At 38.3% G+C, this 14,082-nt stretch overlaps 1 protein-coding gene across 11 annotated transcripts in view; it reads right to left on the bottom strand.

The window, feature by feature from the left end:
* The window catches only part of TENM2 (teneurin transmembrane protein 2), an 823,338-nt gene that overhangs the window by 7,484 nt on the left and 801,772 nt on the right, over window positions 1–14,082 (bottom strand). For all 11 annotated transcript variants that reach the window (XM_035338975.1, XM_035338974.1, XM_035338978.1 and 8 more), the window contains 4 exons: window positions 12,983–13,857; window positions 7,507–7,682; window positions 5,671–5,906; window positions 768–1,064 (listed from right to left, as the gene is read on the bottom strand). In XM_035338975.1, the coding sequence (XP_035194866.1) occupies window positions 768–1,064; window positions 5,671–5,906; window positions 7,507–7,682; window positions 12,983–13,857 (1,584 nt within the window). The remainder of the gene's footprint in view (window positions 1–767; window positions 1,065–5,670; window positions 5,907–7,506; window positions 7,683–12,982; window positions 13,858–14,082) is intronic.

Here is a 14,082-nt window from a genome sequence, read left to right as displayed (position 1 = left end):
TAGAAAGCTGCTCTGGTGTATTGTCAGATTGCTGGATGAGAGGATCTGCTGCTTGGAAATCAATATGCTGACACTCCAGAGAAAGTGTAGGTTAGCAACCTATTAGCTGCCCTCCCTTTAGATGGGCTTTTTTTTTTTTTTTTTTTTTTTTTCCAGGATGCAGAGGAGTTAGGTAAATTACTTGATTTATCTTTCTGCTAGCGATAGCAATTCACAGCTATTGCCATGAAACACAAGAGAAACTAAGAAAACATCAGCTCTGTCTTGCTTAAAACAACAGATTTAAAGAAGGGAGAGGAAAAATAATATGCAGTTTTGAAGTATTTAAGACTTTCATGATTAAAGAATCTTAATTAGGATAAATAAAAATGCATTGTAGTATTTTATTTTAATACATAATGATTAGAGATTAATTACCTGTTTCTACTTGATCTTTTGGTCATGTTTAGTCATGTGGTTTTGGTCTTAATTAAGCACAATTCATTATGTTAGTTTATGCCACTATGTGGTGGCCTACTTGCTTTTATCAAAAGATAAAAACCGTGAACAAAGTACTTAATATTAAAAATAAGTCAAATTCAGTTGACTAATTGAAAAATAAGAACTTTTGAGATCAAGTACAAAGGGATTATTAACAGCTTACATCATATGTAACTGCATGTCAAATTCTAGATATTTTTTGTCTTAATATGTTATATATAGTGCTTAAAATGGGGTAGTACTGTCTCTTTGTAGCTAACATCAGAACATAAGACTACATCACCTACTTTTTCTAGGTAGGTGTAGCTCCAAACCTTCCCATCCGCAAACATGCGTGATATGATCCTGCCTTGCTTATCTATATCTGTTCTTTCACTCATGGCACCACGCTGAAGCCCAGCCAGGCGTCCATTGAAGAAATAGGACACGTTGACAGCAGCCAGACCACTGCTAGGCAGCCAAAGGAAAGGCCGTCCTAGTTGATCGTAAATTATCCTCAGTGTAAATTTCCGGTGATCATCATAGATTTTTTCTGTGCGTATATTCCGGTCATAATCAATGGACAGTAAATTCCTTCCATGAACCTATTGAAATGAAAGAAGGCTGTATTCAGTGACCAGTGGGCACTATGCTTGTATGAACTTCCACAGTGAAAGTAGCATGCATAAGGAGAATGAAATTCCCCCCAGTTTTTGAAAAGTTTAGGACGCTTTCTAATTAACAGGCTTTGATGTTCCACTTCTAGATATTTTCAAATATGCTGCAAGTGTTTTACTGGGATATCTCCCGTCTCCCCACACCATGGGAGCTGTAGTCTTACAAAGACTTCCCTCTTGTCAGAGTGGACAGACATACCGCATACCTATGTCTTAAATTGCAGACAGGTAACACTTAGCAGCAAAATGAGTGATTCTGCATGGAAGTAACTTCTCTACTTCTGCTGTCAGTAACTCTGATTCTGCATTCTACTTCCGCTATCAGTAGTCCTGAGCCTTTTTCCCTACAATGACTCCAAGGACAGTAGAAGAAAAATGCAATTTTATAATCTTCTTGGCGGTTTAGCCACTTAGGTTTTGTAGCTGGAACACCCTGCTTACTAATTGATTCCATTAGTGCTTTCTTCATTTAGTTTCCAAACATTCAAGAGATCTCTCAAGCAACCCCATCAGCTGGGTTGTGTTCCATTTCTTCTGATCAAAAATCCCAGTAATACAGGCTGGGATGGAGTTCTGGTTGCGTGAAACAAATGTTCTAAGTAATTAGGTCAAATATTTTTCATTTTATCCAGATTTTTCAGTTACAGTTTTCAAATTAAAGCACAGCATGAAGTGTTTCAGTCCCTGATTTTTTACTTTTTTTTTTTTTTTTTTTTTAAACAAAAGAGCAAAGCAGAAACAAAAGAGTATAAGAATGCCAAATGGTGAGGTTTCTACTGAAAGTGCTATAATGAGAGAGATAAAAATATATTCACTGGAGGCTAAACCACAGAATTCAGACTAATGCTGTAATCTGATAAAGCTTCTTAAGTAATTTAATTGTAGATGCGTCATTAATAAAGTAGAAGTCTTTAAATTAGATATCATTTGACAGCAATGACTACTTAAAAAGTATTCATCAGTTTCTGGGAATTTGTTCTTCAGCTTATGTTTTACAGTAGCTTTGATTAAGCAACGTTTTCTGTTATCCAAAATTAAACTGCACATCAAACAATATGTAAATTAACCCTGAGCCTTTCTTGAGGACATAAAAGTTATTCTGAGATATTTTCACTGGCAGGGGTAAACCCAATTCCCATCCCAACCTACTCTGTAGTAATTCAGTTATACTGAGAGCAAATTTAAAATTAATACAATTTTGTGTTTGTAAAGAAGTAATTATTTCAAATTATCGCTCATTATCCTCATTTTTTCCATTAATAAAATTTAGCTCTTTAGCAGTTTGCATTTCCTCAGCGGCAATCATTAGGAAAAGCTTTTTTTCTGTAGGTTTTCCCAAAGGTTTTTCCAGCACCAACTTCTCCTGTGAGTCTAAGCAAGGACAGGGTATTTTTTTAAAAACAACTGGACAAAATAAATCATATTCTCCTCTCCCATTTTAATGGAAACACAGCTATGGAAGGCAACTCAACATCAGTACCTTCTCAGCCATTTACCTTTGTAAATAAGAGATCGATCCTTATGACAGAGACAAGTTCAAATTCTTTCCTTCATAGAGGTCTTGGGGAAGCAGGAGAAAGCTTCTCAAGAACATTAAGCTGTTACATTAAAATGAAAGACTACCCTATGATGGAAAGATCCTGATCTTTTACGGATAGGCAGAGGTTTTTTGTTGTAGCTGTTTTTTAGTCTTTCAGAAACATTAAGAATCAAATTTTAGCCTTTTATTTTAAATTTCTGAAGCTTCATAACGCAGTTGGGTTTTCTGTGGTTTCCTCCCTTTCTTCCCTCCAGCACAGAAGGTATAACTGTAATCCGCATGTAGGAAAGTCTGATTCCAGGTATCCTCCCTCTTCCCAAAGATGTTACAAAGGTTATTTTTTTCCCCTTAGATAACTAAAGTATTAGTTTTTGAAATGATTACACAGAAGAAGAGCTATGCACATAGATAAACATCACTTAAAGAATAAAGAAGCACCTGCCTGGATAACTCAGTAACTTCATTTTCATTTGTAAAATAAGTAAAAGCACAGAGTGTAATTGTAGTGTCATATTAATTATATAGAAACCCAAACAAAATGACGAACTCCCACTCTTCTTGGGAACACTAATAACACTATGGCAAATATCATGACTGAAGATTATCTAACAACCCATTTCTCTTTTGTTCTGCTACCTACATACACATCTGTTTCTTCCTTTCACTGCCGCTGAACAAGTCACAATAGGGAAGAGCCCTTCTGTGCGTTGGTAAGAGGTCTTGCAACAAAAATCCCTTAAGTTGCAGTGTATCAAAACCTCTTCTGAATGAAATTATCTAGACTTTATCTGAAAATAATAGCAAGACATCGGACGTGAGGCACATAAAATAGTAGCGGGCAGTGAGTTGGGTGATGTAAAGGGGAGGTACAGCTCTCCCCTTCCAGGCTACCCAAGCCCACCCAGGCACGTCCACAGAGCCCTGCAGGCACAGCCCGACCACCTCCAGGTGCGTGGAACTGGGGAAGCACAGGTGACAGCACTACCTGGGGAAAAGGGCAAAAGTCTCAGAGCAAAAAGGGTTCAAAGCCTTCAGGGACATGCAGTCGTTGTGCAAGTTACTTGGTACAACCACTTTCCTGGTCTGCCCCAATTAAAACGCATTGCATTTGTTAAGCTTGTGTGACTTTGTGCCTGATGCATGTGGCTGGAGGAGGTCCACGTTTGTTCCCGCTTCTGTTCGTGTGTCTGATACTTATAAGAAATGGGAAAAAAGAATGAAGGAACGACTGCTTTATCGTCTTCAACCCAGCTGAAGGGTCTGTACTTTCACCTGTACTTCACATTCAGCTCTGCCAACACGTATGAATAAATCCAAGAATGAAAATTAACAGTAAGTTCTCTAAGAGATGAGTCCCATGTAATAACACCCTTCACTAATAGTTCATCCTGAATTTGGGATTCAGGCAATGGCTCCACGTGTCCTCCCATTGGTCTTCCTGACACCGCGTCTGTTCTGCAGCAGCCGTTCCCCTTCTGTACCAATAGATGCCACGGCTGCCCTGCCCACCGCCTGCTCCCCACGATTTTCCAGCACAGTTGCTCTATTTCATTCACTAAACAATTTATAAAGATGAATTAGAATAAAAATGAGATGCAAATAAATTCTGTGCTTTCTCCCTCATTTTCAAATTTCATTTTCAGTCCACTCAACCTGTTATAATCTCATAGTGATTTTCATTTAAAAGAGCTAAATGGATATGTGATTATTGTTACAGGAACTAACACCAGACAATTAAATGTTGAGGTGTTGCTAGATAAAGCGGTGTTTTGATTTGCATAAACATGATGCAAGAAAATCCATCTCAAGCGAGGTTTCAGCTCTAAGACGTGTTTAACTTCAGCTAATTACCACAAGTACCTCTATTAAATTTTTAGTATTGAGAGTTAGGATTACAGCAGTTTCATTTTAAGGTCCTATTTATTTTTATTTTGAACACCTAGTCAAAATGCAGAGCTGATCTATTTTCTACTTACAGTCAATTTCTGCAGGTCAACACATCAAAAATCAATTACACAGCCATGAAGTTTAGCCATTAAGGATTAGCTGCTAATCTTATACCATTTTTCGTCTAATCTTCCCTCTCTCACAAATACGTGCACATTCTGAGGATTTGTGAAAATAAGGAAAGACTTGTTAGTTCAAGACTGTGAATCAGATGTTAAGCAATAGGAAATAACAAAATTTAACATCCTAGTCTAATTAATTTTTGTAAATTACTGAGTAGTTGGCTACATATATTGCATTTAATGTGGTCATCTTGTACACACAGAAATGTATCTCATGACCAATGACATTAAAGGATTATTTAGAAGAAGCCGGATTTGGATCAGTGCTACATATTTTTCTTTCTGCCCAGTATCTCAAAACCCTTTCAAAACTATATAGGTTGAGGGAACCAGAGAAAGCTTGGGTATTTAAGGGATGAAATGCAAGCTAGATGAGCAGAGTATGGGATTAATCTGGATGCAGCAGATCCTTCATTTGGCAGGAGATGGATTACATGACCAGAGTGTCATATGCTTATGACTTTGTAATTCTGGCAATTATTTTCCAATCACGCCATTTAGGAAAGGGAATCAACACAATATGCCTGTCTTGATGAAACTGTAGGGGGATTTTAGGGAAGCAGAATGTAACCAACAGTAATAGTGTTGGCTTCACAGACTAACTGTGTAAAGTGTGCCCCAGAATTTTTACAAATGACTGGCTGGACTTTTTTTCCTCACTTGCAGCAATATTCCGGGTGTTTTTACCAGCCTCTTTTGGAGTGTTTTTAGTAATGAAAATTCTACAGTTTATTAGAGAAGATGACTCCATGTACTTAACTGGCCTCTTAAACAAAGAGAAGATTCTCACACCAAAGACAATCTGAGAGCTGCACATTTTCAAGAAACAAAAATAGAAAAGACATGTTCTTCTAAATGGAAAGTTGTCTGCCCACAGAAGAAAAGACCATTATTGTAATGCTGCCACTACAATAATTCTACTTACCCTGAGCTTCCTTCCAAACACAGTCACTTTGCCTTTGATCTGTTCTTTCCTCAGACGCCATTCAATTGAGTTCAAACCATTTTCCATTGGTAGAGAAATGTTACATCGTCCTATGGTGGGAGTTACAGTCCCGGCCAGGACATGAGGTTCGCTGTGAAAGCTAATGCTCATGCCATTGGCATACATCACTCTCAAAGTACCATTATTACAGAGCTGGTAGCTGTTCCTCACTTGATCTACAGCAATAATGAAAAGAAAATAATTTAGCTACTCCAGTCATAAAGAAAACACATAGCTTAATTTGATTGTTTTTTTATTGCACTCCTGTTGATGTTAAATGAAGTCAGCCTGCAATTACCACTTACGTGGTACTATGGTGGAAATTACAGATGTTACTGATTCATGTAAAGAACAGTAGTGTAACAGTGAGCCTGCAGAGAGATACTATGTTTATTTCATTACATTTTTCCTTTAGTCTTAATTATGAATCAAAATGCACAGTGATATATTTCAACCACATAATTTATTTCTAATATGAACAAAAAGTCCTGAAAACTGAACTGCTGGATAAACAACAAAACATTAAATTCTAGGATAAAAAGAAAACAAACAAAAAAAGAAAACAAAAAACTCCACACAAGTGTTGGACTCTTTATGGGTGTGAACAAGTAAGCTCCTCTTCTTTTTCTGTCTCTGTTTAGAAACTGTCTCCAGGGAGGTGCTTTGAACAGAATTAGTTTAGCTTTAAATCCTCAAGGTACAAGGCTCCAACAATACAAGCTGGCAGCCACAGTCCCCTATTTGTCATTCTTCAATCTGCCACACAAAAACTGTCCTAGCAAATCACACACCTGGCCTTTTTGCTTTCTGAGAAAAGTTATAAAAATAATCCAGTACTTTTACAGCAGCGCTGTTCTCTCAACTCTGACACGGTGACGTCTATTCTAAGACAATCAGGATGGAGGGCTATAGTGTGCAGCTGTCACCAAAGCATCAATATTTGTCTGACAAAAGGACAGCATCTACATAATTAACCAAGTGGTATAAGAGGAATAAAGTCTTTGTAACCATGCATGTCACAGTATAATAGCGTATAAATGTTGACATTTATGTCAGGAAGACACTATTGTTCAGTGATGATACTCTCATTCCAGTGACATTATATCTTAATTAAAAAATCCTCGTCATTCACCAAACTTTTTTTGGTCTATCTTTGATAACTGTGATTGCTTTTGCTTCATCAGAAACAATGGGTGGGTGCTGGAAAGCTCTACATATACATTTAACCATTTTCTTGATAATCTCTTCTGACATGCTTGGGCTGTCACGCTGTTCTCTCATGTGCTAATTATGGCACAAGATCATCTGCTGGTGCTGTTTTGCATTTTACTCAATGGTAGTCTAAAAATTTGGAAGATTTATGTCTAATAATAAAAAGTACCTGAGCCTGTTTCTCCACAAGGGCTTTTACACAGATAGCCAACATTCATCAGTCAGACTGCATCTTTGTGGCAGTGAAGTCAGAACCAATTTTGCAGTGAAGTACAGAGAAATATGTGAGTGGGTAAAGTGAACCTGATACAAGAGGTAACAGCAGGACTAACTTTCATCAGCAGATAATGACCGCACATATTTGAAGCAAAGTATGATTGTGAAATGTCTCTTACCTGTCCTGAAGACCTGTCATTTTAGAAATGAGCTTTATGAGAGTTTGTCTTGCAAACCTTATACTTTTTCCCCTGCTCATGACTGTACTTATGACACAAATCTTTTGAGAATTGCTTTCTCAAATTGTGTGTGTGGTTAGGAGATGTGCTGAGAAGTGCACTTTGGTACCTTGAACAACTGTATAGGAAGCCTCCACAGAGGAGAGATTTGTGATGACCGTGACATCATCATCCCGATTAGAATTCTCAATGTCGATGGTAATAGACTTTTCCATTTCTCGATGAAGGCTAGTTACCACTCCAGTGGGACGTGTTACATTGGTCAGGCGCCCTTCATGATCATAGCTAATAGAAAAGTTAGTAAGAGCAAAAAAGCATGAGGATATATGTTCATTTCAATACCCAATGTATTAATAATGCACCAAATTTTTGCAAAAATACAGAATGAAACAGATTTTCAAGAACATTTTGGCCATAACTATTTCTCTGTTGTTGAAAGAGTCTATGATGATGAGATACTAATTTTAGAGATACTGATCTCAGCTACATGAGTGTACATTCAGGCTAGTCTCTTTTAAAATTAATTATTATGGATATACAGAGTGATATGTGGCTCAATTACAGTTAGTAAATTCATCTATAGCTTACTTGTTGCATTTCACTCTACAGAGGTGGCATCGTTATGGATACTACAATATACAATTGTGTACACTGCACATTTGCAACTGAATACTTAGTGAAAACTACTAAGTAGGATTTTAAATGACATATCAAGGAATAAATTTGCCATAAGAGACAACAGCTTGAGAACATAATCATTTCATTTAGATCTTATCTGTGGTACTTGCACTGCATTTTTGGGTGAATCTTTTGCTCATAAAGATGAAGAATGATACGTTAAAGAGCAGGACAGGTTGGAGCTGCACAAAGGGCAGCAATCAAAATATACCTTATAAGATTAATTAAGTGCTCCAGAAGCATAAAAATAAATAATAAAGTAAGAGGGCTCTCCATGAGTTTATTGAACCTTAGAGCAGCCACTAGATTTATTTATAGTTATAAAGCCTGGGAAGGGGGCTAAGTAGGAATGCTCCCTGGAATCAAATCATACCATTTCTCTCTTTCCTTTCTTATGCTATATTTCTGTGCATACATATGCTAAAGAAACAATCCTTTGGATTTTAAGGGCAAGAAAAGAGGACCTGAAACACAAAATCAGTATTCCTCTAGTTGCTGCAATTCTCTACATGTGCAAGAGTCTCTCACCCAGCCGCTACCAAAGCGCGTAGCAGAAAGACAAGGAAAAAATGTCCTGTGTAGATAAAGGGAAAAGTTTAGGTAGAGACTGAAACCAACTGGTCATCCTTCCAGTGTAGAAATCCAGAGACTGAGAAGCCTGGAAGAGAACTGGTAAATCCTTTGCACTGCCTGAGAGTAACAGAAGAGAAGAGTGGTACATTTAGTATCACGAAGCTAGGTGATTTCTTTGTAGGTCTGTGTTTAGCTGTAAAGAAGAAAAAACCCCAGTACTTTCAGCATGATTTTTTACAATTAAATCATTCAGAAACCTCAAAGCAGGCCACCTGAACTGTACAGCATACCTCCAAAATTAATATACAGAATAGGCTCCTGAGTTAACACAAATATAAAATATGCCTTTCAAATCCATTGCCAATGGCTGCACCCATTCAACTGACTATGGAGGAGGAAGGAAAAAAATCACCTGTGGAGCAACAAGTCTTACCAGAACCAACGGAAGCATTAGGCAAAGAAGTAAATCAATAAAACAAAGCATCAAGCGACCTAGAAGGAACCAATAATATAGTGTGTTCATTTAAGCAGTTCAGGATCAAATAAAGATTAAGCAGCATGATTTTTCTTAATAAAAGTCACAGGTTTCTACCCATTAGAATATAAATACATATATATATACACATATGTTTTTTCCATATCAACAAGATACTGGATAAAAGATAACACATTTAGATAATCTCTGAAAGGGGTTTTGGTTAAGTCTATGTAAAAGGATCCATAAAAAAGTACTGCAAAGTATGCATAAGGCATTGATGGGGGGAGCCAAACATCCACCTAGCAAGGAAAAACAAGCAGCACAAAAAATGGATTTCCAGAAACCTGAAAGGTCAATAACGGGATACCCCCTGTCTGTATATGGGCCACTATAGCACACCTAGTGATTAGCAGAGGTATGAAGAGAATACTTTAGTGTCAAATATTACAGAAGAGACGATGTTATTTAGGACAAAACTAGAAAGTCGATGAGTGGTTTCAGAGTGACTAGGTAGAACCTGGTGAACATCCAGAAAAATGGCTGGTGAAACTCCCCATCAGCAAATATATTTCAGGTAATGCAAACGAGGCAGATTAATTTAAACTCCTCATTCACATTGCTGGGTTTTTAATTAACTCAGGAAAAATTCCTGGGGATTGCTGTGGGCTAGTCACTGAAAATCTCTGTTCAAAATGCAAGGACTGTCTAGAGTAAATATGGATGAGTATGTACAGAGACTGGAACAGAAAAATGAAAATATTCTAATGCTATTTCTAGAAACCAGTGTTTTGCCACCCTTGTCATGGGCCATTTTTCCCAGTGCTGGTCACACTATTTGAAAAGAGAAATGACAGAGATTAAAAGGGTTTTTAAGACAACAGCAGTACTCTCTATGATGATCTGCAGACCATTTAGTTTATAAGCTAGACATAAAAAATCACTACTTAATGATATATATATAGATTGCAATACCAATGTATAAGGTGTTGCTTTTTTATGCATTGCATCAATAAAATTCTATTTAAAAAAATGAAAAGTAAAAGAATGAAATAAAACAAAACTTTTAAGTACTCTGTAATTTAGAAGTGGCATTATTGAGGGGTTTTTTGAATTTATGTATTCTTGAGAGCAAGTGCTCAGTAGAGTACAAAAAACAGGCATTTATCTGAATAATCAGAATAAAGTTTTACAGGAATTATATGCTTATATACCTTTCTTTTTCATGACATGAACCCAATTCTAAATAAATCAAAAAAGAAAATGTGGCAACAGAAAAATATACTGATCAGTCTGGGACATCTCATCTCTTCTTCAGAAGTAGCTACTGCCTATCACAGTATGCCACAGCATCAGGCTAGATGAGTCAGATCCGATGGATGCACTGAAATTATGGAGCTTTTGTAACCCCAGCTAGAGCACAGTTTCACTGCAAGCTTTTTCTATTAACAAAATTCCAGGGAGTGAATGGATCCTTTTAAAATCCTAGTACCTTAAAAAACCCACCACCTTCCTGTGCCCACTACCAGCTTCCTAGCACACCGCTTCACCACGCCCAGACCCGGCAGAGGTGTGGGTTCCTGTGCCAGCAGCCGCCCCGCGCTGCCCGCACGCACCAGCAGCCACCAGGGCCCCGCCGGTGTGTGAGCTGCTGGGCGATGCCGCCTGCAGCGTGGAGACGGTGCTGGACAGCCCAGCGCCTCTGAGCCAGCCACAACCAGCTCACACGTGCTGCGCCACCAAACAGACCCACAGGGATGTGATGGACATCATAGTTCAGTCATGAGATGCATTTCAGCATTTGTTTGTAACGCTCACAGAGAGCTACAAACGTCTGGACTGCATCCCTTCATCAGGCTTGTGGTAACACTCGTTTTCCCATGTCCGGTATTATGGCTCCTGTGCCACCTTTTTATTGCTAACATTCTGGTCTTTGAGGTTTGAAACGTGGACTACACAAGTTCAATGCCTTGTAGGTGGGAGAAGCCAGGACAGTTTTATCCGCAGTATTGCAGAAAGGAGCAAGAGCAGCTTTGGACCTACCATCGAGCAGGGCAAGGTGCAGAGCCACGTACATGTACATGCACACTTATTCACCCTCTCTTACAAATAAAAAAATACAAGCTGATTCAAGAAAAATGCATTCTCTTTGAAAGAAAAATAGCATTCTCTTAGGATGCTCCTAAGGCCAAGAGGAATACCACTGAGGACCACTTCAAAGATGTGTGCTTCATGCCCCAAACAAACCCTAAATCTTCCCCATATGAGCCTGCTGTTAGCCTATTTAAGAGTCCTGTCTGTTCCTACTCTGCATTGCTGCATGCATACACATGCACTACGTATCTCTAACTTCATGCAACCCCTTTGGCAGGGGGGTTGGACCCAATGATCTTTCGAGGTCTATTCCAACCCCTTCAGTTCTGTGATTCTGTGATTTATATTAAAATAGCGTACGCGTCAGTCTGCATATACACATGTATACATCAATATTCTGTACAAATTAAACTCCATGAGCATTTTCAGGGTTCAGTTTCACATAAACTAGAGGAATAACAGAACTGGATTATTTTTGTAACTAATGTGTGTTAAAGAAATACTCTTAGTAAAATATTAAAGAGGAAATAAAACCAAAAATCTCTACCAACAGTCCCTATGAAAAATCAGTTCCATTTCCAGGGCCACATCTGAGGACGGCCACGAGAGGGCAATGCTTTCCTTTTTAAGGGAAAGAAAGGCATTGGGAACAAAGCACTGATGTGCAATGCTAATTTAGATGTATTCAGCAGACTGAATACAGTTTCTTATAATCCTGCATTACCTATATTTTCTCTAAAAAATAAGAAAGTGGTGGCCGAGATGAATACAGTAATAAACTAAAAAAGGTGTGCATCATCACTATTCTGTAACCTTAAAGATAAGTCTATAGTTAAGCCTATGCAGGTTAAATATAAAACCCTGTTTACCCTTTCTAGCTAATAACTTGAGAAATGATATTTAGCAATTATTAACTATCTGAAAAAAAAGCATTGGACTTGCTATACTTAAACATCATACATACATTTTGAATGTTCCATTTAGATTCTATTTTAAAAAATGTTTGGTCAGTAAATGGCAATAAGACTATTAAGAATAAGCTAACTATTAAAGAAAACCCGACTAGCGTTTCTGTATTTTTAATGTAGTTTTGAGCTTCATCTGATGAATTTCATTTAAAAAGGAAATTCTGTCTTTTTAATCTATATGCTCATGAACACCAATGTGCTTTTGGGTTATCTACAAATTATGCAAGTTACACAGGGGTCTGACAGATAGCTGGGGATGTAATTTCCTCACTTGTCTCAAGAATGAACAATCAGTAAAGTTAATCAACATTTTATCAACCATGAGTAATATATGAGTCTGAACAGAAAGATAATTTCAGCTCCAAAAGAAACCGCTGTATTTCGGTTTATAGACATGGGCACCTCAGTAGGAGCAATAGATTGCTGGGGGCTGGTTTGGATTTGAATTATCTGCGGTCTTGCTGGTGACTTAGAACAGTGGCCCAAGCTGGTGAAACAAAAACATGTTTCTGAATGTCACACACAGTCCTTCGTGTTGGAGGTAAGTGAAATTCCTCACTGGCCTCAAACTATGGGCAGGAATTTAGGTGGTTCCATACCCACCTAAAGGACATGGCAAAACTGATGAGATCAAGCAGCCACTTAATCACGTCCAGCATCGTACTAGACTGAGAGGCAAATGCCTTATTCAGCATCAGTGAAAAGCCTACAACAAATTTCAGTAGGATCACTTCAGGGCCTAATCACTACCATTTGAAAAATAAATGTATGCTTAATATATCCAAAAACATTCTTACTCATAAAATGTTGTCCATCCTGTTTCATCACTCTTCGTTGCTAAGAGACCACTGTTCCCGTTATAAGTCATTAATCCAAGTTCCAGGGTCTGCGTTGAAACTAGCTTGAGTCCACCATTAGTGCCAACAGCCAGCGTGACAATCTGATTATCTGGCATCAGTAAGTGGCGGGGCATTCCACTGGCATCCCGACGGACCTTCAAGGAGTTGCCATTGCTGTCCATCACCTCCGTGACATCGTTATCGCTGCTATAGGTGAAATTGTACAAGTACTCCCCGGTAACAAGGCTGAGAGTGTACTGGTGAATCCCGTCAGCATTGAAGACATACAGCTCCTGTTCTCCTGGAGATGCAGCTTCATATTGGTTAAAAGAATTAAGAATGGGCCTGTTTTTACTGACAGCCCTAATGCGGATATTTCCAAGATCAGCTATGTAGATGGTACCATCTGGGGCCACAGCTAAGGAAGATGGTGAATTTAAGATGGCATCAGTGGCATACCCATCATCCCCAGAATAGCAATTACAGTTGACATCATTTTTGCAATCACAGTCTGAAGCTGCCCCTGCAAGAAGGCATATTTCTCCATTGGTAGTTACCTGGCGTAGCCGATTAATTTTTTTTTCATCTGTCTCACTGATGTAAAGAACTCCTGTGTGTGAGATGGCAATGGCACTGGCTGATTCAAGTGCAGAATGAATAGCCAGTTTGCTAAGAGAGTAGTCTATACCAGGAACCTGGCAGTGCATGGGGCGTCCAGCAATAATGCTAACTTGATGGTTTTCTGTGATCCGTAAAATAACATTGTTCTCTAGGACATAAAGTGAGTTGTCCATGGGATTGACAGCGAGATCAGTAGGCCACTCCAGCCGTACCTATGAGTTGCACAAATTATTACTGTAAAACTCGTAACTGAAAAGTACACTTCTAGTGTTTAAAATTCCACGTGTAACAACAGCAAATTAGTGAGGGGTTTATCAGCGTAAATCATGAAACTAAGTCATGAACTGCAGCTACTTCAAACAATTATTTTCTTTTTTGGAAATATTAAAGCTATGTGCAGTGGTAACTTCCGCTAATTGTGTTTCTGTGCAAAGAAT

Source organism: Oxyura jamaicensis, chromosome 13 (assembly GCF_011077185.1).
Source record: "Oxyura jamaicensis isolate SHBP4307 breed ruddy duck chromosome 13, BPBGC_Ojam_1.0, whole genome shotgun sequence".
NCBI classification, from domain to species: Eukaryota; Metazoa; Chordata; class Aves; order Anseriformes; family Anatidae; genus Oxyura; species Oxyura jamaicensis.
This window is presented reverse-complemented; position numbering and strand designations above follow the sequence as displayed.